General features: G+C 40.6%; 2 protein-coding genes across 8 annotated transcripts in view; one reads left to right on the top strand and one right to left on the bottom strand.

Moving 5' to 3' along the window:
• The first annotated feature begins 451 nt into the window (after positions 1 to 451).
• Positions 452 to 8708, top strand: kif25 (kinesin family member 25). Of its 2 annotated transcripts, none has more exons than XM_037751285.1 (15): positions 452 to 624; positions 968 to 1033; positions 2146 to 2268; positions 2424 to 2565; positions 4406 to 4509; positions 4617 to 4702; positions 4809 to 4848; positions 4930 to 4997; positions 5076 to 5150; positions 5315 to 5461; positions 5719 to 5898; positions 6106 to 6260; positions 6378 to 6623; positions 7194 to 7349; positions 7631 to 8708. In XM_037751285.1, the coding sequence occupies exons 1-15, from the start codon at positions 517 to 519 to the stop codon at positions 7780 to 7782; spliced, it is 1848 nt and encodes a 615-aa protein (XP_037607213.1). In that variant the 5' UTR covers positions 452 to 516; the 3' UTR covers positions 7783 to 8708. The 2 variants fall into 2 exon arrangements, with proteins under 2 accessions (XP_037607213.1, XP_037607214.1); XM_037751286.1 differs by lacking the exon at positions 452 to 624 and adding an exon at positions 631 to 831 and having other exon boundaries at positions 7631 to 7782.
• A 3380-nt stretch (positions 8709 to 12088) lies between these two features.
• Positions 12089 to 25296, bottom strand: part of wasf1 (WASP family member 1) — a 71454-nt gene continuing 58246 nt past the window's right edge. For 5 of the 6 annotated variants that reach the window (XM_037751287.1, XM_037751292.1, XM_037751288.1 and 2 more), the window contains 5 exons: positions 21168 to 21224; positions 20161 to 20321; positions 16749 to 16928; positions 14984 to 15552; positions 12089 to 13936 (listed from right to left, as the gene is read on the bottom strand). In XM_037751287.1, the coding sequence (XP_037607215.1) occupies positions 13779 to 13936; positions 14984 to 15552; positions 16749 to 16928; positions 20161 to 20321; positions 21168 to 21224 (1125 nt within the window). In that variant the 3' untranslated portion in view covers positions 12089 to 13778. The remainder of the gene's footprint in view (positions 13937 to 14983; positions 15553 to 16748; positions 16929 to 20160; positions 20322 to 21167; positions 21225 to 25296) is intronic. The other variant, XM_037751293.1, reaches the window with a different exon arrangement.

Below are 25296 nucleotides of genomic sequence, written 5' to 3'. Positions count from 1 at the left end.
TTTTACTACTAAAGAAAATAATAATAATAATAATAATAATAATAATAATAATAATAGTAGTAATAATAATAATATATTATTTAATATTATTTAAATAATATTATTAGCTGAATACTATTATAAATATTATTATTTATAATAATAATAATAATAATAATAATAATAATAATCTATATACACACAAATAGAGTCATATTCTTTCTATCAAATTCGTTCTCCTGAGGTATTGGATAACAAATAAATAACTCTTTTCCCCAGAACTACTTTGTAAGAAGTTCTTCCTTTCAATTTCTTCTTCCTTTTGACACATCACTCCTCGGAGACTTTGCTGCCCTCTACCGTTAGTTCGTTAACGTTACCAGTAGCTGAGTTACCTGGTGTCCTTCTGCATCAATTTAAAATATAGTTATGTTATATCACATTAAAACAGGAATTATACAGTCACAGAAGACCAGAACAAGTGTTTTTTTGTTTTTTTTTAACAATAGTAGTCCAATTAACTTGACACTTTGAATTATGAATACTGGGGAAGAAGATATAAAAAATCATATATTTGCCATCAGTAATAGGTTGTGCTGGAGCGACCGGAAGCTGTCATCCTCCTCCCCTCTGAGCTCTGAGCAGGTGAGCAGAGTTGAGATCTGTTGTTCGCTGTTAATCGGATTATATGGCTTGACAGGACACCACTTGGTCATCTGAGAAGGAAAAGGACGAGGCTATCCTCTCTTTTCTCTACTAGTTTATCTACTTTAAGGGGAAAAAATGCCTCTCTTTATAAACAGGGACCAAATATTTGCTCATCAGGTTCACCTGCTGGAGCACAAACTGAGGGTAAATCACTGCTTCACTGTTATTTCTAATATGAGATTAGTTTATTAGAGATTGCTAGTTGTAGTTTATCCATTGATGTTTTCCAAATAACTATATGCTCAAAAGCCAGTTTGTAATATGTCACTGATGTTTTCAGAGTAAAGAGGAGCGGATACTGGAGCTGGAGACAGAGAATGCTATTCTTCATTTAAGACTTGCTGAGGTAAGAAGATTTCTGCCTTTCATTACTGTACTTACAGGTTTAAAGCCTATGGGAAGCCCTTATAACTATTATATTCTACTGTTATAGATGAGCATGATTTTATTATATTTATTCCCTGACCCGCTGAGATGCTCAAGAAGGCTTTTGTGTGAATTCATTTTTTTTTTTGACCTTGGTGACTGCTCTGTGAGCTTGATCATGTGATGTAATTTCACTTAAAGGTGTATCAGAGAGACAAACTCTATATTTGATGATAATTATTGCTGTATGGAGTCAAATATTCTGGTGGACCGTGGACATCAATCATTCTGTGCTTTTCATTTCACTGCCATCCAGTTCATGTGTCACCTTTAGGTGCTCAATGCCAACACTTCAACACACACTAGTAATCAGGCTAGTAGTATTACCCAAAGTAATATGTTTAATTGGGTGTTTGTAGACATTTTGAAATGTCATAGCAGAAAAAGCACACGTGTAATTAGTAACATTCATTTAGAGAGCCGGTTCCAAGGTCCTGATATTGTGCATATTGTTGAGACAGATAAAGTGAACGCCATTAATGTTATTAATTACACTTGTGCTTTTCAGGATCTGGCAATCAAATCAAAACACTAATTAATGAACAAAAATTAATGTTGCTGGATAATTTTTAAAACCTTTTCAGGTGAGCAGCCATGTATTCACTTGCTTTCTAGCATTTAACGGTCTGAAGCTGTTCATTACTGTAAATTTACTTCCTTTAGAATGAGTAAGTAGTCCCTAATAATTTACAGGATACTACGATGTTGAATAACACAATTACGGATAGCATCAGGGCTTTTACTGTACAGGTTTTGGAATAAGGATAGTTCCCTTTAACTTTCAACTTTTTGCGTGCTGAATTTGGAGCAAACCATCTATTTAGGGAAATGTGTTGCTTTCTATATTCTTAACTACTCAGCAGTTGTCAAACAGCCCAGCCTCTCAAAAACGTGTGTATTGTGTTAAAATATAGTTAAATTCAATTAAACATCACATGATACAAGTGGGGGATAATCTACTGTAGCTTGGCATAAAGTAAGAATGAAGTGGTGCAGATCAGAATAAGTATGTTGATGTCATATCCTTTTCAGTGTTTGGGGAAACTCCGTCGGGACCATGAAGAGGAGACCAAGACCCTGAACCATCATCAGCACCAGAGGAATGTACAGAAGATAATCCGGTCAGCCCTTACCAAACTCCTCTCTGAGGTCCAGGTACAAAATACAAAATGAAATGTCCGTTTTGTTTAGATGTTTCACTAAATAACATCCGAAGTCAAGAAACAGACAAACAGTAGACACACACACACACATACACACATACAGAGCCCTACACAACTCATTTGTCCTCATTTGTGTGTTTGTGGCAGGCTGTGAAGCAGGACCTGAGTGAACTTTTCGCAGTCTATTTCAGTTTTTCCACTGAGCTTGAGGAGCAGAGCAAGCAGCTGCTGAAAAAAGTAGAGCAAGCCAGCTGTTCTCCAAATGGTCACCGTGGAGACGAGGTTCAGAGTGAGTACCTGAGTATGTGGCACCATAGGTCAACATACATGCAGCATCTTTGACATCATCCTTTAGGTTAGGATTCTGAGGGAATGCCTTGAGGTTGGGATTTAGTTTACTGTTTCGCACTATTTTTATTTGGAGTTCGAAAATTTGGGCGTCATGTTGGAGTCCTGGTGCAGTGAGCTGGGGCGAGCAGGCAGCTATTAGAAGAGCAGCATCTTAAAGGAATAATGATGTATCAGACAATATTATTTATGTGTGTCTGTTTACATGCTTCAAATTCACACATTTTAAGAATCCCAAGTAACTTTTCATAGTAGCAGTTCATAAAAGTTTACACAGTGCTTTAACGCTGCAGGCAGAACAGTTAACTTATTACCCTTTAATAGAGTCTGCACCAGCATCTGCTCTGCTTTTATATGCTACTCGGGCTACTCTGCCAAGTACTGTAAACCACAGAGGAGGTTTCAAACTGTCAGAAGTTATTTCCTTCAATGATCTTTGAAGACGTTATTTAAAGGAACATTTTTGATCCCTCCCTTCTGGTTTCATATTTTCTCAATTCTTTTAACTCTCTGTTCTGCTCTCTCGTTCACGTCTCTCTCTGTGTGTCTCTCTCCACTCTAAAGTGGTTTATGTGCTGGCTCGGGCTTGATTAGGCTGTTTGCTAGTTAATCCTCTCACACTGTCCCTCCCCTTTCATCTCTCACCCCGCCCTTCGAGGTTGTCCAAGGTTGACTGTCTTGTTCTAACGCAGTCCTGCTAGTCAGCTACTCACCATGGCTCTGATGAATGGTGAAAACTGGTCGTAATAACATAACATACATGGCTTTTCTTTAGCTATTATTGCTGATGTTGGTTGATGGAGAATGTAAAACTTTACATTCTTACTGTACCTGCACTAAATTCAAAATATTCTTTTCCCTCCTGTTAGTGTCATTTTTCTTACATTACTTTTACGTTGCATTTTATTTACTACTTTGCTCATAATTATTTGTTATATTGAAGGGCTGTTAATTTATTTATAATTTCATATTTCATACATGAGCTTTTGCATATTTCATGATTTATCGAGCTGTTCTGGTTGTACGGTGGGTTGGGTACCCTCTGTTTATTAAAGTGAAAATCAATCTTAATTTAGATATAATATACATCATTCCAAAAACCTTTGCAAAGTTAGTCAGTTTTTAATGTATCAACCATCTCATTAGTAGAATAATCATGTAAAACCCAGATAAAGAGACAAATCCTGGAGTTAAATAAATTACTTACAGATTCACACATGCTTGAAGGCTTTAAAGTACAGAAATATTTTACAATGAAAGAAGATATTTGAGCTGTTTTGTTACTGTTAGGTGGAATTTTGAGGAAAAATTTATGTTTGAAATAATCTTTAAACAGAGAAAAAAATCCTTCTACACTATTCTGGTCTATTTATGTTCAGCCAAGGCTATTCCTGAATGTCTCAGCCTGTCCTGAGTGAATGGAGATGTTTGGTGTGTGTACATGTGTGCTCCAGGATTAAAGACTTGGCCTGAATTCAAAGATTTACACCAGAACAGATGTCTCTGGCTTTGAGTTGATTTTTACACAGAAAGCCATTCATTCACTCACTCTACTGCTTTCTACCTTAGAGAGAGGTTTGTGCTGTACTGCACCAGATTCCCAACCAAATCTTACCCGGTGGTTCACAATAGCTCATTCAGCGTTTGGGGCTTGTGTCTCAAAATTTGCACAACAATGGATTAACCTTTAATCTCAGTCCATAATAGAAAATGCACTAAATTTAATCATTATTTTGATTGGACTATTTTCCCTTTACTATCTTTCTGCTCTCCCTGTCCAGACTTGCAAGCCAATGTTGCAGCTCTGGAGCGCTCTCTGGAGGAGGAGAGGGAGAGGTGCAGTGCAGAGAGGCAGCGGAGGAAAGAACTCCACAACACACTGGTGGTGAGGACAGATGTTTAGTGTCACAACATAATGGGTAATACAGTAGGTTTCATAAAGACCTACAGCATATCTGATAGGATCTGATTACATTCTTTGTTTTGCTTCAGGAGTTGAGAGGGAACATCAGGGTTCACTGCAGGGTGCGACCAGTTCTAGCCTTTGACCACGTCCAGTCCTCCACCTCTGCATCAAGGTGGGTCAACATATGACAACGTGAAATACTGTGTGATAATTGAGATGAGCTGCTCTGTTGCTTGAAAAAAAAAAAACTAATCTAATTCTATGCTTTTCTCTATCAGACCTGCATCATCAGAGGAAGTGGTCTCTGCCATCAGTGATGTGAGTTTCACTCTTTATTTTATTATGTTGCTGATTGAGTGAGCTCACTTTTTTGTGTTATTCCTCATTGTTGTTTTAAAGGACACTTTGATGGTGAATTGCATAAAAACGGGGATACCAACGCAAACCAAGATGTTTGAGTATGAGAGGTAAAATCAAACATTTTCACATGTACATTGTTGTATTTAATTCCCAGTTTATCAATGATTAGTCTTTGTTTCTTCCAGAGTGCATGGACCAGAGGATTCCCAGGATGCAGTGTTTGAGGAAGTCAAGCCGCTCCTCACATCTCTGCTGGACGGGTGAGTTTAAAAACATACAAGAAAGTACACACTACATCGAATCACGTGTCATTTTAAATGTATTCATTCATTAACTATACCCTGCGTGAAAGAAGAACAAACAATGAAATGCATGACAAACAGCATAATATGTTGGATATCTTCTCCCTCCCTGGACTTTGCAGCTATAATGTGTGTATCATGGCGTACGGGCAAACAGGCAGTGGGAAGACTCACACCATGATGGGATCCCAGCTGCTGGAGGAGCACTCAGGGACGCAGCAGGAGACACAGCAGGGTATCATCCCCAAAGCTGCTGCTGAGCTCTTTCGGTGAGAAAGAAAGGCATTTTTTATTCATTTGTTTAAGTGATATTTACAGTGTGTAACGACTAAACTCTGCAAGACGTGAGTGTGTTTTTAAGCAGATCTGGTCTAATTTACTGTATTCTATTTCACAAATAAAGAAAGAATGAATTCATAATGTGCACTGAGAGTTGAAATAGAATATAATTGGGTTGATCGTTGACCTTTTCGTTATCTGTCCGTGGTTGTGTATCTGTTCCTGTGTGTGTGTGTGTGTGACCCAGGTTGATCTCTGAGAAGCCTGCAGAGAGCCACACGGTGGAGGTGTCAGTGATGGAAGTGTACAACAACGAGGTGCTCGACCTTCTGGTGAAAGATGCGCAGGGCAACGCCGCCGCCGACCAGCGCCGGGACGTCATCACCACCTCCTCTGGTACCAGCCAGGTCACCTCCCTCACATACGAGTGAGTGCAGCTGCATTTGTACTTTGTTATGAAGGGGACTAGAATATGAGATTTTTGCAGCTGGACTGCTAGTTAGTTTGTTTTTTGAAGAAGCATTTCTTTTTTAAGCTCTACTAATCAATACTTTTTGTGTGTGTCAAATTATGTGTAATGGCTGGAGTCTGGTGAATACAAATCCAGGTGATGGTGTGTGTGTGTTTCATACAGGCCTGTGTGTAACGCCTCTGAGGTGATGCAGATCATCAGCAACGTTTTAAAGTTCAGGGCTCACTGTCCCACCCTCATCCACCCGGACTCCTCACGCTCTCACATCATCATCACCCTCACCATTTCCTCCAAGAGCCCCAACGCACTGGCCCTGGGTGAGACGCATTCACACACACACACACACACACACACACACACACACACATTAACATAAATGGCACCTGTTGGCCACTTGTTCCTGTACTGTTCCTTTATTCACTCTTTTCATTCAGCCCGCAGACTACAGAGTGCCAAGAAGGACATGCAGCGCTCCACGCAGGAGTGGTGGAGTCCACGCTGTCGCCGTGCCAACCCTTCTGCTCGCAAATCATCCGAGGACCGTCTCTTTGCGAGCGCGGCCTCTTCTCCCTGCCACTCGCCTTCCCATTCTCCGTGTCCCTCCCCCAGGCCCAGCATCTCCCAGGCTCCGTTCCGGACTAAGCTGCAGCTGGTGGACCTGGCAGGGAGCGAGTGTGTCGGTGAGAGCGGATCCCACGCTTAAGGATGTTCTTGAGTTTTTTCAGGTGTCGTGGGAGCATTGGTCCCTGAATGTCTTAAGATGCACCAGGCAATATTTTAACTAAAAAAATATTCATTGCATAATGGGGCTTAATTAAGATGCTGTAGATAAACTGCTGCTTAAAATTAAATTCAAGTGTCAAGTGGCTACACGTCTCTGCTCTGAATTAATTCTTAAGATAAAAAAAAGCGACTCTCAAACAGCAGTGAGTATTCCATTCAAAAGCAAGCTCACCACAGTTACAACTTGGTGTTACTTTAAGCAGAATATGCAGATTTAAATCTGCTCGGCTTGTTCCTGTTTTCTCTTAAGTGTCTGAACCGTGAAATATCAAATGACTAATCTACAGATAAAGGTTCACAGTACAAACAAAGCTGAGGATGCAGGACTTTGTAGTTATCTTTTTTTATTTTTGCATTTATTTACACAGGAAAAAAGGTCACTGAACCCAGTACAACAGATGCTTGTTCACTGAGCAGATCACTTAGCTTTAGGGCATATTATAAATGTGTGTGTGTGTTTGTACCAGGTATGTCTGGAGTTTCGGGTGCAGCTCTGTGGGAGGTGTCCTGTATAAACCGCAGTCTCTCCGCTCTGTCTGACGTCCTGGGAGCTCTGGCCGAGCAGAGACCACACGTCCCCTACAGGAACAGCAAACTCACTCATCTGCTACAGGATGCCATAGGTGAGGTTCACACACACACACACACAAATTCACACACACACACACACACACACACTCTCTGTTTTACGACCTATGACCTCATGTCTCTTATGTCTGCTTCCCCTGGGAAAGACTCATTCAAACCCCAAAGTGTCTTCATCTAGCTGAGAGATTCCACATACCAGTGTATTGCAAACCCTGACTCTAACATACACTCACATAAACATACCCCAAACACACTGAGTCACTCAAACATCTCAGGCTTGAATCTCCTCCTTGTTCTTCTCCGTCTTCTCCATCAGGTGGCGATGCCAAGCTGCTGGTGATGTTGTGCGTCTCTCCCACGCAGCGCTTCATCACAGAGTCCCTGCAGTCTCTGGGCTTTGGCTCGAGGGCCCGTCAGGTCCAGAAGGAGCTACCGCAAAGGAAGAGTAACACCCTCAAAGTTAAGTGACGAGACGAGAGAAAGAGACTTCATCCTTTTTACAGATGCTGTGGCGACATGGATCATGTATCAGTCATGCCAACAGAACAGATTTGAGGGTAGAGGATCACACGCCTGCAAATGTGTTATTTTGACTTCTTACTCTTAGTATTTACAATAGATTGGTTTTGCCAGAATTGTTCATATATTTTTTTTGTTTTAAAGGACCAATATGTAATATATTTACTGTAATAAATCCTAAAATGACCATGATATGTCATCAGAGATTAAGGAAACAGGCTAAATAGAAATACTGGTTTCTCCGACAACAATGCTACAGCCAGTATGTTCTCCTTTGACATTACCATTCCGGTCCGTAACGTCTGTTTTTGTTTTGGTCGGTGTGATCCCATCCACTGCCCATTTCAACACCTCGTTGCCATATATGAAACAAACTGGCATGCAGACACAGCCTTCTGCAGCCATGGAAGCAAGCAAACTGGACCAACAGAGATGTCACAATGAAAGTCTTACATATTGCTCCTTTAAATAGATCTTGATAGCAATTAAATAAGCCTGGTAATTACCAAGGGTGCTAAGTAAGTATGAATGACAATGAAATTACACAAAAGTTGGGTAATGATAACTGAATTTAGTATAAAATCCCTGTTTTTGACCATTCATTAAACTGTAAATCATGTCAATAGTCAACAATCCTGTATATGCATTCTGACTGAAGTAGGCTTACATGTATTCTGCTGTAAATACATTTCAGTACTTGCATGCCATGCCTTCTCTTTTGTAGTGTTTTGGTGCATTATACAGTACATGTTGATGTATTCTGTATCTGTAACCATCACCTTTTCATTATTTTTCAAACGCCTTGATAGAATAGTCCCAGTAGAAAATGTTGTTAATATGACTTTAAAATAAACAGCTGATATGCAGATAATGTATATCTTTGTTTATCAGTCTGTTCCGGGAAAGCTTATACCGCCATTAGGTAATTAAAAACAGTGAATACATTGTGCACTCCCTCTAAAAATGAACCATTCATATAAAGCAGGGGTCTCAAACTCGCGGCCCAATTGCGGCCCGCAAGACGATATTTTGTGGCCCCCACCTTGATATGAAAGTTTAATGTTAGTGCGGCCCGCAAAGTTTTTTTTTTTATAAAGTTTATTTTTTGGGGGCATTTTTTCATTTTTATTGACAGGACAGTGGATAGAGTCTTGGAAAGGGGGGAGAAAGAGAGTGGATGCGGAAAGGGCCACAGGCCGGATTCGAACCCGGGCCGCCGCGGTCAGGACCAAGTCTTGTTACATGGGCGCCCGCTCTACCAACTGAGCTAACCAGGCGCCCTCAGCCCGCGAGTTCTATGTGAATGGCAGTTTGCCGTTGGAAGGTCCCTTTGTTGCGCGAGCCCGGGCTGAACGAACCGACCAATCACAGCGGGGTATGTGGCTCCCGGGGGCGGGCAATCAGCCGGGCTTGATGCAAGCAGAGAAACATTTCACAACAACTATGGCGGCCCGTGTAACATCGCATAAGCTTGATTAAAGCTTGATTTATACTTCTGCGTTGAATCGACGCCGTAGCCTGACGTCACCTCTCCAGACACGTAACTACACGTCGCGGCGACGCAGACCGCAACAAAGTTCTGTGGTTCAACAGTTATTAGCTCCAACTGCCGCTCAGTTTCTGTTTGGAGTACAAGAAGAAGAAGGAACTCATAGAGACGCCGCCGCCAACTAGCGGTCTGGTGGTGTAACTGCAGAGCAACACAAACACAGCAGGCACAACTTTATTGTGGAGTGACACCAAGTGGAATGAATATATATCATGTCTTTTTCAAAGCCTGCAGTGAAGAGAAAGGTTGGTGACGAGCACAGACAATTTCAGGAAAAGTGGGAGACGCAATAGAGGCCATGTTCAGAAGAACCGTTCATGTTCTTCAATGTTCCATTCATGTTCAGGACAGTTCATGTTCAGAAGAACCGTTCATGTTCAGAAGAACCCATTCAAGTTAAAGAACTGTTAATAATGACGTTTGAGAAGATTGTTTTTTTTTTTAACAAAGCTTTTTTTGTGGAATACCTGATGCGGCCCAGCCTCACCCAGACTCTGCCTCCAGCGGCCCCCAGGTAAATTGAGTTTGAGACCACTGATATAAAGTGTATTGCTCCCAACAGGCTTTCTATACAAACTCCTTCCACTGTGTCTGCCGCTGTGTAGATTACAGCAAAGAGGAACTCGTACAGTCACTTAAGCATTTGGACAAGATGGTATTATTTTAGCTTTTGTTTTACCCTCAATGATTTGGAGCAGGTGGAATTCTTTGCATAAGCATAATTCAAGTTAGGAGCTGTAAAAACGTATTATCCAATGTGGCAAAAACTCATCAGGGTGATAATAAGAAAGTACACCAGCTGATGATTATTTGCAAAAAGCTATTTCAGGTCTGTTGACTTACAGTTTAATGTTGGAAGAAAACAAATCAGGCAATTTCCTCCAAGGTGAAACAGTTGGACATCTTCCAAGCATGAACAGAATAACTTCACTATATCTGGTAATTACATCTCCTCTTCATCAGCTCCCCTTAGACACACACACACACACTTTTAATAAGCCTCCTCCTCCTACCAGCATGCTGCAAACTACGACGAGAGCTCAGCACAATGTATTGAAGTCATAATCCACGCGGTCCCAAAGCTGACATGTTTTTGAGACGCAGTTGTCATGTGCCACCCTGACATGAAAGCTCAAATGCCCAAAGCGTCTTTGAAACTGCAGGCTTAGAGGATAAAGAGTGACAGGACAAAAAAATATATGAGATTATAGCAAGAGTGACAAGATAACAAACATGAAAACTCCAGGAGAGCGGCCTCCTCTGTTTAGAGAGATGGCTGGGAAGAAAAGAGGCAGACAGAGGGGAGGTGAGGAGACGAGAAGAGGTGGAAAGAAAAGATGAGTGAAGACGTGTAAGTGAGAATGAGACGAGAGAGGAACGGGAACAGAAGGTGATGAGGGTGTGATGGCACATGAAACAGTGAACTTTTAATTTTAACCTTCATTCTTCATCGACATCTGACAAACAGAATGTGAGACTTCTATCAGGATGCTTCTTCTCCTCCACAAGTCATCAAATCATCATTTTTTAGTTCATCAAAGCTGGCTTAAAAACGTATCCGGAGCTGTTCGGTCAGGTGGATCATGGTCAAGACATTTTAAGGTGAACCCTCATATATGAACTCATTTTTCAGATACAAATGACCCCCTTTCTTGAAAATATAAAGATTGTTATGATTTTAGATGAGAAATTTCACAATATATCTTTCAAAAATAAAGGGTGAAATGCCTTTACATGATAAAAGTACACAATAATCAAATAGTATCAACTAAAAGTTTAGTGGAGCCAGAAAACAGGTCATTTAACTATGACATTTTTTCAATTAATGAAATTGCATCATACAGTAAATACACACAGGATTCCGTTCTTCAACATGACTAAACTACTCGTGGCTAACCTGCCTTTTCAGATAAAATGATCCTCTTAATTCTCATTTGCTAACTTGGTTCTTTAAGTGCAGTTAGAGATTGTATTTGTTAGTGTTCGATGAATTTATCTTGAATAACAGTGAGCTCTTATTTTGAAATAAAAGTAACCTGACCGAACAGTAACTACAATCAGCTCTCATATGATAGTACTCATGATTGACACTATGGGTACAGATGCTGCAGCTGCACAGTAGTTCCCACTGCTCCTAAAATACTTAGGATGGATTAAATGAGATCAAATTTCATGTGTGCACCTGTATGTATATGACAAATGTAATTAAGTTTAAGTTTAGTTACTTTAAAGCTGATGAACCTCGGGACGCCCTGGTAACTAAATGGTCAAAATGCCGAGAAATAAAGCTGACTTTTCTAACTGAGATGAAGCCTGCCTGACTTTCTGATAAAGCAGATTAAACTTTAGATATTAATTGTATGACAAAATGTCCAGCAATTAATCTTACTTATGATTTCCTACTAATCAAAACAGACTCAAACTGATCTGGAATATTTAATCGTTTAAATCCAACTGCATAGATAGACAGATGATGCCACATTTTATATATGTGTGTTTACGCCACAAATCCCCATCAAAACAGCATCAATAATTACTCATCATCTACATAGTTAACCATTTATTTTGAAAATTAAATTATCTATTATTTAATTACACAGACTGATTTTTATTAATATGTCAACATGATTCTGCTGGTGCCCATAATGAAAGGAGTAATTCATGTCTAATTGACTTTGTGTCTTGGTCATGATCCATCTACTTTTGCTTAATGACTTGTTGCTCAGTTATTAATCCTCATATGAAGAGCAGAGCTCAGCTGTGGAGATCATGAGACACCAACGAACCCGTAACATTTAGGGCTGAAACGTAACATTAGATTTTTATTAATTCAAGCAAACTGTTACAGTCAACAGTTACATAAGTTACATGGTATACAGTATTGATCTAATCTTCTTTTTTTAAACCAGGGTTTTCTGTCCCGCCCCCCCGTCCCCTTTTCTCCCCCCAAACATAGAAACAGCAAATCCATACAAGCGCAGGCAAGTAAGTAGTAACAGCACAATACATTCATCAACTCAACGATACGTTTTGTACGAACAATAAGGCAAGTAGAAGAAAGAACGAACGAACGAACAAACGGAAAAGGATGGCAGACATTTTCGTTGAAATGAGCCAAAACAAGGCATAATGTATCCTTCTCTTTCAGGCCTGAAAAGGCAGTGTATCACATCAAATGTATTCTTTTGAGCGACGTTTTGCTGCTGTAGAACCGAACGAGGTAAGGCTTCTCGTTAGTGGTCAGGTACACGGTAAGGGGGGATCTGAGGGAAGAGCTGCCTTCAGTGGTGGTGAGTGGTTTTGTACCTGGTGTTGGTCAGACTCCCATTATCGCAGGGCACCTTCTCAGAATTCAAAGTTTTCCTCGGCACACTGAATATTCATCAGGGACAATAAGAGAGGCAGGAAATCTGATGCACATCTACAGCGTCTAATCGCTTCCAGTGTCCATTTCTATGGCAACGAACTTGAGAAAAAGGATGAGAGCTCAATAAACCAATGGCTCAGTGTTTATCTTTGCCTGATGTCAACATGAGCGTATGTGGCTCCTTAGAACCTGGACAGACAAAAAGCTCAATCTCTTGGCATACATTTCCCTGGGGTCAAAGTTAGATGGATGGATATGCACACGCGTGGCCAAAGCAGACTTCCCCTTCCTTCATTTTTAACCCATACATCAATCCTCACATGACATACCAACACAATCTTTTGCTTGTTCTAAGTGGTAAAGTCAGTCCTGATATCCCAGCTGGTGTTCACACGCTGAGCGACTGTTCATGTAGTGGTCAGCATCAGCAACTACTGGCCCCGTTGAAACTGCAAATGTTTCAGCAGAAAAAAAGGTAAATAAAAAGATAAAACAGCATTCATTCAATGTCATGTTCAGCCACCAGGTGGCAAAACGGTGCTGGAGAACTAAGGATAAATGCAACATGCCTTCATTTTTTCCTTTTCTATTTTTTTTTTTTTTTTTTTTTTTTACATCAACATACAGATAAGAAACAAAAACAAGTGGTTCTTCAAAAAAAAAGTTATTCTCATGTATAACAATAGTAAACATGGGGGATTTCATCACAAGAAATCCAGAAGAAACAAGGTCGTGTGGTAGTGCAGAAAAGAATGAATGCAAAAAACTTCTCTTGGAACACTAGAAAGACTGACGTGGAGATTCTCCTCCGAACACAAACCACAACGAGACAGAGATAAAAAAAAAAAAAAGCTTGACAGAGGAAAAGTGGGCAACAACGATGTTTCGCTTCTCTCCAGAGTAGAAAGGACTCTTTGATGGCGAGGTGTGGAGTGCAGGGTTTGGGGGGTGGGGGGGCACCTGAACACTTTGTCCTCTGCCTCCAATGCTGCTTCTTTTTTTCTTCTTCTTCTATCGCTCTGATCTCCATCACTCCATCCAGTCTCCTTCGTCAAACTCGGACTCGTCCTCTGAGTCAGAGTACTCCACGGCGATGCGCCGTGACAGGATGGTGGCCACGTCGTTGCCGACGCGCTCGTGCTTAGCCTCTTGCTCTCGCTGCTCCTCCACTTTCCGCAGCTGTATGCCTGGAAGAAGGAGTAACAGACAGTTTATGATCATGTCATGTGGGGTCTTTCAAAATTGCTTGTTTTATCTGACCAGCAGTCCAAAACCCCAAAGATATTCAATTTACTATCAAATCAGAAAACATTCAAATTTGTGAAGCTGGAACAAGTGAATTTTGGAATTTTTTACCTATAAGGGATTTTCTTTTCGGACGAATAATCAAATATCAAACATTTTTACAGATTAATTACCTGTCCATCAAGTAACTGAATAATTGACTCATTTTTCAGCTGTAATTTTATAGATCAGGGGCCTTATTACAGAAACTTCTTAACTTGTAGATCCTATCTTAACTGTTTGGTAACCATGGTAATAAGGGTTAGGACCTGATTTAGGAACTGTAAAACATTACAGATGAACAGTTCTTAAATTCCAATGTTCCTATCCTAACTTAAGATAGGAAAAGTGTATTACACAAGCATCCTAACTTCCCAAAATCTTCTTTACTTTGACTTAATCTGACCGAAATTCCATACTAACATGCTATTTAGTATGGCACAAACATCACATGAGGTGATGGTTAGGTCACATGAGGTTGGCACATGTTACCATGGTTACGCGTCTACAACCGGCCAAGGAGGCTCTCAGGAAGTGACAGCATAAATTACTAATCAGTGCGTCCGAAAAGATACATACTACTGTTTATTCACACAAAGGTGTGTTGAACGATAGTACACATATGTATGTAGTACATAGTATGCGATATTGGACAAAGTGCACCACGTCGGTTGCCAGGTAACAGACATAAAAGTTGATAAGCAATGTTGGATTGAGTATTTAGGATTTCCTAACCTAAGATAAAATAGGATTCCTAAAGTTAGTTAGGATTTGCTTTTGTAATGTTGTTTAGACTCTTTCTATCTTAACTCAAGACTTAAGATAGGAAGGACAAGGATTCAAACTAGTACCACATACACACTTCCTCCCTAAACTGTGAGTGTGTGCTTCGTGACCCCTCACTGCCGGCTGTGGAAGACTTCAAACATTTCTGGTAAAACACGACCCACCTTTTCTGATAGCTTCCAACAGGACACTGCGAGCATCGCTGATGGGTGGCAGATTGGCCGGATGGTGCCTCTTGCTCCCCAGATCGTGGAGGGTGTGGGGCGGCGGGGAGGCCATGGCTCCTGCTGAGGGGAAGGCCGGCAACGGTGGCGGGCCCGACAAACAGGGCGAGTTGCTCCGCGCTCCGGGGAGGGGCAGAGGAGGCGGCGGCGGGGGAGGAGGCAGGATGCTGCCGTCCGACTGGGTCCCGGAGCCCACGGGCGGGCCCCTGTCCAGGACCTGCTGGAGACGGGCTGGGGAGCAGTGGAGGGGAGGTGCGATGGGCGGAGGGGCCGGGTGCAGCACGCCCGGGGCGATCTGGAGAGGAGCGGGAGGAGGCGGGATGGCCGGGGGATGTTGCTGGACCGGTAGCGGAGGGATGGGAGGAGGAGGAGTGCCCCGCATGCCTGAGGAGGGTAACGGGGGAGGCGGAGGGGGAAGAGGGGGAGGCGGTGGAGGAGGAGTGTTGGAGTTGAGGCCTGCTGTCCGGGCTGGAGATTGGGGTCTGCTGTCGGAAAAACCCGAACTGGAACTGGAGGGAAAAAGACAGAGAAAGAAAAGGAGGTCATGACGGGGGATTAGAGTCAGATAACAAGTTAAATCAATACTGTCTCATTCAACAAAAATTAGGAGTTAGTTCATAAGACACATTTTTTTCAGTGGAGCAATGTGCAGCATTGCATCAGTCTCAGCTACAAGTAACTGCTGTACATTACAGGCAGAATGCCATCAGTATTGGCCATTAACTGCTGCTGAAGCTGAGTGGGTGGATCAAGCTATTACAGGACATTGAAACACAAAGACCGACATGCTCGCAATCAATTTTCTTCCTATGGAGAAAATTGCTGCAGACAAAAAGCCCAGCGAGAGAGAGAAAAGGGGGAGGAAAATAACATGTTTTGAGTATTGCCTCCAAGTGCTATATTAAATGTGGGGAGGGGGTAAAGTGAGAACATTGGATATAGAAGACAATGATAGTAACTTATAAAAGGAGAGCAATCGCAAGAACCAAAGGTCAGAAAAAGACTGGAGAGTAAATAAAATCAAGATGGGGGTAAGGAAAGAGTTTGTGAGTAAAAAGAAAAGATAGCTGCAAGGACAAAAAAAGAAAATCAATGAGATATTTCTCTGGTGCCGCAGCCACAGCCTTAATCATTCTCTCTGATCTCTCCATCCCTTCAAACAGTGACATATGCGGCAAAAGTGCGCTGCAGAAAAACAACCTGTAATACGCTCAGTGGCCTTAACACTTTATCGATCATGCCCTTCTCCGAGCCTTTTCTTTTTTCTTTCGGCTCTGGTCCACAAAACCTCCATCTATCCATTCATCCCTTCTTCTTCTTCTTCTTCTTCTTCTTCTTCTCTGTGTTTCTTTCTGCTGAGCTCTAACAGAGCGAAAAATCCTCTCAAACAGAATGGAAAAGAAAAGTAATGAAATGCCACTCACTACGGCCAACTGATCCATAACAGAAAAAAATGAGAGGAAAAACAAACAAACCAAAGAGAGGTGGAAGGGATTGCAATTTTGTGTGCGTGTGCTTGTGAACCTTTTTTCACACTTGAATCTGCTCGGGTCACAAGATTCAATTTTTCAAGTTATGTAAGTTGGAAATCAGATCTACAACTTCCTGGCAAGCAAATGTGGCTGAGCACCTATTTGCAACTATACTATGTATTAATAAAGGTTTCCGAGGGGACATAAAACTGAGGTGTTGTCTCCCGTCCCACCTGATCACAGAGGGTGGCTTGATCTCTCCCAGTGGGTGCATGAGTGGTGGAGGCGGTGGAGGGTCGTGGGGTCGTGAATACATTCTGTCCCCGGTTCGGTTCAGCAGCTCGTTCATCTGGGTGTAGGGCAGCGCCGCCAGCGAGAAGGGCCCGTCCAAATGTTCCATGTACGAGGGAGCCCTGAGCAGAGAGATATGTTGTCCTTAACTCACATTTTGTTCGGTTCCCTCGCTGATTTTTGTGTCTATTGTCATGTGCAATTCTATACTTATCACTATTTTTTTTTTTTTTCCCGCCAGCTAAACGCAACAATAGATATTCTGGCTACGACTACAGCTCATGCTACATATAGAATAGACCCAATTCTCCCATCTGTTTGACCTTATGACCCCTTCATTAAAAGAACCACAATATCATCTGCATACTGTTCATAGCTTGCTCTCACTTTATTTACAAAGTTTCGCTCCTCATCTTCTTCATACAAAATTCATTCGCATTCATCAGGAATTTGACCTGATGAATGACTGAGTGTCTCAAAGTGTGAGTCACACCTTTTCATCCCATCTATAAGACTGTGTGTTGAGCAATACGTAATCAAACATTGGTCCTCATGCAGGAATATAAAAAGAAATGTCCTCTTATTTGTGTTCATATCCATGATTTGTTCTTATTTTGTTAGTACCTATTGATTTCTGGGATTCACCAATGTTTTCTTAGTTTTGCTCTTCTCTTAGGTAAGAGAACATTTTACGAGGGGCCGAGAGCACTCATACCAAGATAAGAAAAAACGGTAACACTTCCATTTTACAGGTCCGCAAACTTCATGGTAATTAGATGATAATTAGCAAGTAACCTATTTGAAATTCCTTTGGAATTACTGACAAATTACCCCAATATTTACCTCAAAATTGATCAAAAATTACTTTATTATAAACATTATTTAATAATTATATGCTAAAATTGCATATAATGGTTAAAATAGGGCCAAACTAATAGAAGACACTTCTGATCAGGCACAAATCTCACCATTGTGTGACTTATTGTCTACACAAATGTAACCTGGTAGCTAATGTAATGATTCAGGGAGTTTTTTAAAGAAATTTCAAATAAGTTATTATGCTAATTATTATCTATCTATCTATCAGCAGACATGGAAATAAAGCATATCAATTAGCTTTGTTTTCTTTTCCTGGAAATGTATTAAATAAATGACCAGCTATTTGGAAATAGCGGAATATAATTATTAAATAATGTTTATAAATAACGTAATTTTCTATACATTTTTAGGTAAATATTGGGGTAATTTGGCAGTAATTACAAAGAAATTTCAAATAGGTTACTTGCTAATTATCACCTAATTACCATGAAATGAAAGTGTTACCGAAAAAACATTTTGTTTTCACAGTCCACGAATTGTTTGTCCAACACAAGGAAACAAAATATCATGTTATAAAATTTAGATTATTATATGTTTTAGAGTAATTATAATGATTGAATTATTAAATTTGTGGGCTAAATAAATACTATTGGTCATTAATCCCAGTTAAGACTATAAAAACACTTGGACCCTTTTCGATTTTTCTGTAAGGCCAGTACTGATCTATCTATCTATCTATCTATCTATCTATCTATCTATCTATCTATCTATCTATCTATCTATCTATCTATGTGCTGAAGTTCTACTTTTTTGCAGCCTTTTTCTGGTGGCATCTAGAGTTGACTTTAAGAGAACGTTGCTACATGAGGCCCAATCCAATGTCTACTTGTGAGCCCTCGTCATGCATTATACTGTACATGTCAAGAAGTGGTGAGCGGTTCCACCAAAGAAATGACTTTTTCCTCTCATAGTCTTTCTAGATTCATTTGAATAATGTTTAGAGGCTTGAAGAGATAGATGCAAAGATGCGAGCAGAGCTTGTATTTTCTTCTTTCTTATCCTGTAAATCATCCTACAGGATGAAGATGATTTACCTCCAGGTTGGGAGCAGATATAATGGATCGTATCATGTAAATATTCCTTGCATTATACAGAAGTGGGCTAAGAGTTAATGTGGTGCACGCTGGGTACAACAGTCTACTTACTCTTAATAAAAAAAAAAGTGTAAAAATAAGTTTAAAAAACATCTTTTCATGATCAATCCTGTATTTATGAAGCCGAGATGAAGGACCTAATTAGCAGACATGTTCAAGCTAGTTGAAGTTCTTTTTTTCTGAGATTTAATTAATGAGATGTTACACTTTGAACTTTTATAAAAAATTAGAGATGACACGATGTTTTTCTCAGTGAGTCTGCGGACCCATCTGATCTAGACTTTTTAACACAGGAAAAAAAGAAAATGAAATTCAGAAAGTAGAATCACTTGAGGGTGTATCACACTCCACTTCAGCTCAGGTCAAGGCTAAAAAAACATTCTTCTACAATGGATTAACTTCCTCAAAGATAATTACAGTTAATCTGCCTATTTCTGTATTTTGCACCATTTCTATATATTTTATTCATGAGCAAAAATGTAAACGTGCCTCAGCTACAGTAATAATTCAGCCGATGTTTTGTGAGTACTGCTGGGCTGCTCTCCTAGTCCATCACAGACTCACAACCATGTATATGTGCTGACACTGCGGTATGCTTCCTCATCAATACTCGGAGAAAAGACTTTATGTCAGCTATTCATGGCACCGACAAATCAAAGAAAACCACCACTTTGCATAAAATCTTTTCTTATTAATCACATTGACTGACAGGGAAATGATTGAATATGAGGCACAATAAACACAATCACAACAGTGAGGAACTTTAAATTGTAGCTGAAGTGTAAACTGCCAGAACTCGTTTTATGTGGAGTGATGCGCAATTTATTTTTTGTAGATTACTTCCGATGTTTATCCAATCAGTATTTTTGAAGCTCATTGATATTTTAATACTGTGTTTCCATGGTTACCAGGATGGATGTGCATGTTAGTCCCAACATTTGACACCTGCTGGTAACTCCTAACAGGCTAGGACTTTCCTAGATTAAGTAAGGGATAATGTACAGCGAGCCGTTCATTGTTGTGAAATAAACCCTGACAGGGTTTACGTTATTTCACGACAATGACCCGCTAGCTGTACATTATCCCACTTATTACACGGCTACTTACTTAAGAAATCAATAATTTGACACAAAAACTGTCCTCCAGAGTCCAACATCAGAACTGCGCCCATAGCAACAGTCGGTTATACATAGCAACGGTCTGCTATAAAGAAATAACAGACCGTAGAACGCTGTGATTGACCAATCAGAATCGAGTATTCAACAAAGCCGTGTAATAAGAAATTGTAACTGTATGCCTAAAATTGGCCCAAAATGTTTGTCTCTGAGAATTTTCCAACTCTGAGATGCGTGATGAATACTGGACAGCCACATTCACATACCTGTTGTCGTGGTAACCTGCAGATCCGTTGGCCTCTCTGTGTTTGTCGTCAGGTATGTCCTGGACGAGCTCTGCGCCCAGCGCCATTTTCTGCCACTCCTTCTTACGGTCGTGAGGCGCCCGCGGTATCTTCTCCGGCTCCGGACGGTCTATCGCCTTTATCTTTGGTAAGGTAAGGAGGGTGATGGGGGGGGGGAGGATGATGGTAACGATGGTGGTGATGGTGTGTGAAGAAACGGTTAGAGGGAAACAGGAGATGGAGGATAAATCCGCAAGAGATGGTTTTGTGGATGGAGAGAAAGAAAAGGAGACGAGAGGGAGAGAGAAAAGATAACAGATTAGCTGCTGTTAAATACATTTTATTCGTCATTTTCCAAGACAAATCAAACAGTGACCGCCTGTTAGAAACTATAACAACAGGCACAGTTGACCGATTTATAAGTAGAAAGAGAAACCTGAGTAAAAGAAGGGTTTTCACACACATTTTAAACATGGATCTATGTTGCCCCCTCTGGATATTTACCCTCTTTTCTGATGCTAAATGCTGCTACATCCTCTTTATTTAACTGTTCACATAAACATCCATACACCAACGCCTCCTCTCTTAAACAATTCACCTTCATTTTACATAGCAGCAAAACTTCTAAACGTCTTAAATTAGGTGATGTCAAATAGACAGTGTGCTGAATTAGCTCTGTGAAGAGACAAATCACACAGGAAATACTGTCAAGCTTGGGAACAGGGAGTGCTCATTGACTGACGTGGACCAAATCAAGTTATCATACAAGTTTATATTTTTACTGAAGCGTGGAACTCACAAAGTAGTAATAAAGTGACAATTTGACATGTTTTTTTTTTACATATTTACTCCAGTCCATTGAGCACTCCCTGCTACACAGACTTCAGCATGACTGACTCAACACACACACACAAACACACACACAGATCTGTAAAGAATCAGAAATCACACACAGTGTTTTTGAAATAAATCTCTGTATTTTCACATACCTGCCCTGGAAGGTCTAAGTACCTATAGACCTGATCATACATGCGAGGATCCTGCAACTATAAGAACAAAAACAAAAACCACAAGAGAAGCACCGTGGGGGCACTGGGTTCAAATAAAAAATAATCAACACGGGCACAGAATTGAGCCCAACACCGCTGCACACAGTCAACGGGGACAAAACACAGTGGGCGGTGAGAGGAGGTGGGACAAAAGGGGAAAGAGGGGGGGGGGAAGAAAAGTGCTGTTAAACAGAAAATGACACAACACATGGCACTGCTCCGGGGACGTCACAATGCGGGGTAGGACGCAGCAGCGGCGGCACACACAGTCTAAACACAAACACACACACACACACACTGAAAGAAGACTGAGGTGGAAAGAGAGAGACCTCACTGGAATGGGAGGACAAGCTATAAAGAAAAGAAAACTTTGAAACCTACAACAACAGCTCACGTTGAAGAATGACATGCAAAACAAACACTAACATGCTCGAGCAAAGTAATACATAAACTGGTTAAAGAACAACAACGCTAAAATGAAGACGGGAGCATTTGACAGTTCAGCTAAATACTGACGTGAATGAATCAGTTTAGTTCTCCTGAGCCACTTTATGCAATCATATTAGAACATAAAATGCAATCCTGACACAAACAATTCAGCCGAGTAGACTGTTATCAGGCCATTAAAGAAGTGTTATTGGTGGTTATAAGCCTCATAGATGTGGGTCAACAGGGGCCTTCTACACCCACTAGTAGGTTTTATCATCTACTGTATTTACATGGTCGATCACCAAAAGAAAGTATAAAAGAACAGCGACTTCTAGCGACCGTAGTAATTACGACATGAGCAGAAGCGAGAGTCAGGCGCTGTAGTATTGACGGCATGAAACTCCTTATGGGGTTGAAGAAGTATTAAGACCTTTTACCTTTTAACCTTTTAGTGTAAAAATACTTTGATACAAGTAAAAGTCCTGCATTCAAAGTCTTACTTAAGTAAAAGTACAAAAGTATTAGCATCAAAATGTACTTAAAGTATCAAAAATTAAAAGTATTTATTATGCGGGAAAGCCCATTTCGGCATAACATATATTATATTACTGAATTTTAATTAGAGGTGCATGTGTTTGTCACTTTAATGTACTTTAAGGTAAAGGTGGAGCTAAGTTTAAGTACTTTATATACTGCTGGGTAACTTAACCTGTGATAATACATCATAATGTATTAGTTGATTTATTTATTTTCTTTGGATTTACTCTTAATAATCTGAATATGCAAAGTAAGTAGTTACTAAAGCTGTCAAATAAATGCAGTGGAGTAAAAAGTACAATATTTGCTTTCAAAAAGGAGTGGAGTAAAAGTATAAAAGGAACATAAAATGTAAATACTCAATTAAAGTACCTCATAATTGTACTTAAGTAAATGTACTTGGTTACATTCCACCACTACGTGTAGTTGTCTTTGTGTTCATAAGCCTTAAGTTTCACTTTCACTTTTGAAGCGTAGTTATTTTGATTCAAAACACAACGCTTTTCCTAAACTTAGGTAAGTGGTTTTGTTGCATAAACCTAAAGAAACACTGTTTCATTCAGTTTTACAACATGTTAGAACGTGTTGCTTTTAAGTTACGCTTTCATTTTTATAGCGTAGTAGGCGTAGTAGGCCCCGAATGACCCACATCTATGGTGCCTATAGCGCCTGATACCATCTATTTAATGGCCTGGTAACAGTCAAATCTGGTGTACAATTCAATTAGGAACACATTTTCTATCTTTATAGTAAAGAAGGTTGAGCGTAAGACTGGCGTTAGTCTATATTTTTCTTACTGTCAACAAATCCCATGAAAAGACAAAAACCAGCAATGTGTTAACAACACTTTCTGAGTTCTCTAGCCTGCCTGTGGCACTCAGCCTCAAGCGCTCTGGTGTCATACTGCAGATATAAATCTAAAAAACAAGTCACACATTTATGATTTCATTTTTGAAAAGGGCTAAATCATTTCCCGAAACGGCTGGGCCCTGCATATTGTAGATGTAGCAAACATTACTCAAACAGGAGAAAGTGCTAGGGATATTTTCAGCTGTATGTGGGATTAATTTAAAATAAACTACGGTGCTCTTGTTCATTGTAATGAAGGAACATGTCAGCCAGTCTACATCTGTCTTATTGGTGTGTTTTTAATAGTTTGGTGTGGCGGTAGCTCCAGGTTTGGTAGTGGAGCTCTATGGCACAGAGGAATTAGATACATCAGGCTTTGGGTACACAGACAATACATGTCGTTGGAATCGATTCATTGTTGGTTTTAGTCTTTTTATGGGATTTGTTGACAATAAGAAAAATAGAGATTATCGCCAGACTTATCCTTCAAGTGTAGGTCATTATAAAATCAGGTTGTAAGCAAGCTGTAGTACAGTACTTAACACATAACATTTTCTCTTGTTGGCTTTCTAGCTTCTGAGAAATCAAACAATTATATTGCAATCCTATTTCTAGTAATAACACAGGTTGTTTGTGAATGTACATATGTGTGCGTATGTTGTGGTGCATTATTTCCCCAAGAAATGTTTCAAGGCAAAGTGAAAAAAAGGGCCACTGAAATATAATTCCCTAGAACTCTGCTTTAAAACCAATACTCATCGATTTCTTTATGTCACTTAGATCATCTCTTAGATCCCCACTGCTTATTCTATAATTGTGTGTGTGGTTGATGCTGGCTGATTCAACCCAACGTGGGTTGTGGGTAGCATCTCCTCTGCTTTGGCTAAGTGATGTTGATTTTGCCCGTCCGCCGCTGAGAGTGAGCATGGGAATAAATCCTAATGGTAATGCACATTGATTAGGTTCTGATTCATCATGGCCCATTACCCCTGATGAGGCACTGGCCTATCGAGGGGAAAGCCGCTGCACTCACACACACATTCAGACAACCGACCGCTCCGGCACATTTATATATATCTGCTCTGACAGACCGAATATCATTTATTCCAAACATGAAACAGCTATGCTCCCTGACAACGCTGCCCGCCGAGGCTGAGGGAGCCGCATCGGAAGGTCAAATATTTTAACCTATCGTCCTCTGCCATTTTCAAAACTGTGCAGAGCCTCGAAAAAAAGTCTGCTGCAATTCTCTGGAAGATTAGCTTTAGTCTGACTAACCTCCGACTTCCCTGAAAGCTTTGCCGTTATCGTGTCTTGGCAATATTTAAAGAGGCATTACGGAGCACATTTGCTAAATAAAAAAAATAAGTGAACATGCTGCAATACTACTTTATAGACTGGTATTATGGGAGAAGTAGCAGGAAGGACAGGTGGTAGACTGATAAAAAGGCAAGGAAACACATAACGCCACCAGACAACCATCTGTCCAACAGAGAGCATCAGAGTGACGGGTTTAATGCGGCAACGTGAAAACAGCAGAGTAAACAAGGGAGGGAGCTACGCTGTTTCAGAGAAAATGAAAAAACAGTGCATCTGTGTGTGTGTGTGTGCACGTGTTTGTCACAGCTGTTATAAATGTGGCTAATTTCAGAGGGCTGTGCGCCTCCGCTAGGTCGTCATCCTTCATCCGAATGGACTGGCGCTGGCAGAGAAAGTGTCGCTGTGTAAGCACCGAGAGTGTGTGTAATACAGTAGTTATAGATTTATGTTATGTACAGAGTGCGTTCTGTCTGTACACACACTCGTATGTGCATTTTTTGTGTGTGTGTACTTGTGTGTTTGTGTGTATGTTCAATGTGACAGAGTCAGCAGAACTGCGGCTATGTGAGCGGGTAAATAACCCCCGCAGGGAGGCCCGCCGGACCACCCCGCTGCCGACAACAACACAAACCACCTCACACAATACACACATTTCTGCTGCTGCTGATCTATCGGCTCTGGGTTGTACAGACGTGTACAGTAATTATCTGAGGCAACTGATTTTTACTGATGCATGTAATGAAAGAATAATTGTACAATTAAAAAATGCAAATGTGTTATCTGTAGCTATTATTAGAGGAAGACATCTCCGCTCAAACGCGTGTCAGAGAGTGTTAGTTTGACCACTAAACCAACGCCAGTGAGGCAAAAAAGCCTTTTGAAAGAGGGCTCCCATTCAAAAGAAATGTGCAGTTATTCAAATCCACGATCACCT

The sequence above is a fragment of the Sebastes umbrosus genome, chromosome 18, assembly GCF_015220745.1.
Source record: "Sebastes umbrosus isolate fSebUmb1 chromosome 18, fSebUmb1.pri, whole genome shotgun sequence".
NCBI lineage: Eukaryota > Metazoa > Chordata > Actinopteri > Perciformes > Sebastidae > Sebastes > Sebastes umbrosus.
The sequence above is the reverse complement of the archived record's forward strand: the minus strand, read 5'-3'. Positions and strand labels throughout refer to the sequence as shown.